At 37.7% G+C, this 804-nt stretch overlaps 1 protein-coding gene across 1 annotated transcript in view; it reads right to left on the bottom strand.

Annotated features, from left to right (window-relative positions):
- Window positions 1–804, bottom strand: part of Ist1 (IST1, ESCRT-III associated factor) — a 57,078-nt gene that overhangs the window by 7,672 nt on the left and 48,602 nt on the right. The window contains exon 8 of the mRNA XM_023709330.1: window positions 3–96. Within this exon, the coding sequence (XP_023565098.1) occupies window positions 3–96 (94 nt within the window). The remainder of the gene's footprint in view (window positions 1–2; window positions 97–804) is intronic.

The raw sequence follows: 804 nt of genomic DNA, 5'->3' as shown, positions 1-804 counted from the left end.
ACAGATTCATATGATGGGGGAGTGGCTGGTATCTGAGGTGGATGAATATTTGGAAAAGCCTGGTAAGTCCCCACTGGCAATCCATTGAAATCTGACTGCAAGAGGAAAAAGGGATTATCAGACACACTGGCCCCAATTTGTAATTTCTGAGGTGTGTGTATAGGAAAAGGGAAAATACATATAAATAATGTATGTATTAACACTTAAGATAAATATATTCAAGATCTCCCCACCAAAAAATGCTCAAAAGGGCCAAATGTGGTCAGAAGGATTCCAGATTTTAAAAGACCTATAGCCAATGGCTAATCTTAAACTCACTAAATTGCTTTAATGTCTTCCACAGGGAAAATTATAAATCACTTGTTCTAACAATGCTGAGCAATGACTTGGGTGTCTACAAAGGTGGTTTTTCTGCCTGGTAATGAATAGCTACTATTCACTTTTAGAAAAAGCTACCAGCATGACAACACAGGTCTAGATGTGCACTAAGCCTGTATGAAAAGAGTCTTTCAAGAACTTGCTAGACTTTTCTATTCTGTTACCTATAGGTAAACCAAAAGAATGAATATTTTTTTTTCTTCAATATGACCACTAACCTAGTATCAAGTATTTATGCTACGTGTTCCCAACAACTTCTAATACTTAAGTACATTTACAGGCCCTATCTGTCATTTCCTAAAGTTTACATCTACATTTTACATATACTTACTGGTCCCTTTGGCAATGGATATGAGAAAGGAGTATTTGGAGATGGCATGGGCATAGGCATGGGCATAGGCATTGGCACTGTTCCATCAGGCCCAC

The sequence above is a fragment of the Octodon degus genome, unplaced genomic scaffold, assembly GCF_000260255.1.
Source record: "Octodon degus isolate 3935 unplaced genomic scaffold, OctDeg1.0 scaffold00011, whole genome shotgun sequence".
Classification (NCBI taxonomy): domain Eukaryota; kingdom Metazoa; phylum Chordata; class Mammalia; order Rodentia; family Octodontidae; genus Octodon; species Octodon degus.
The sequence above is the reverse complement of the archived record's forward strand: the minus strand, read 5'-3'. Positions and strand labels throughout refer to the sequence as shown.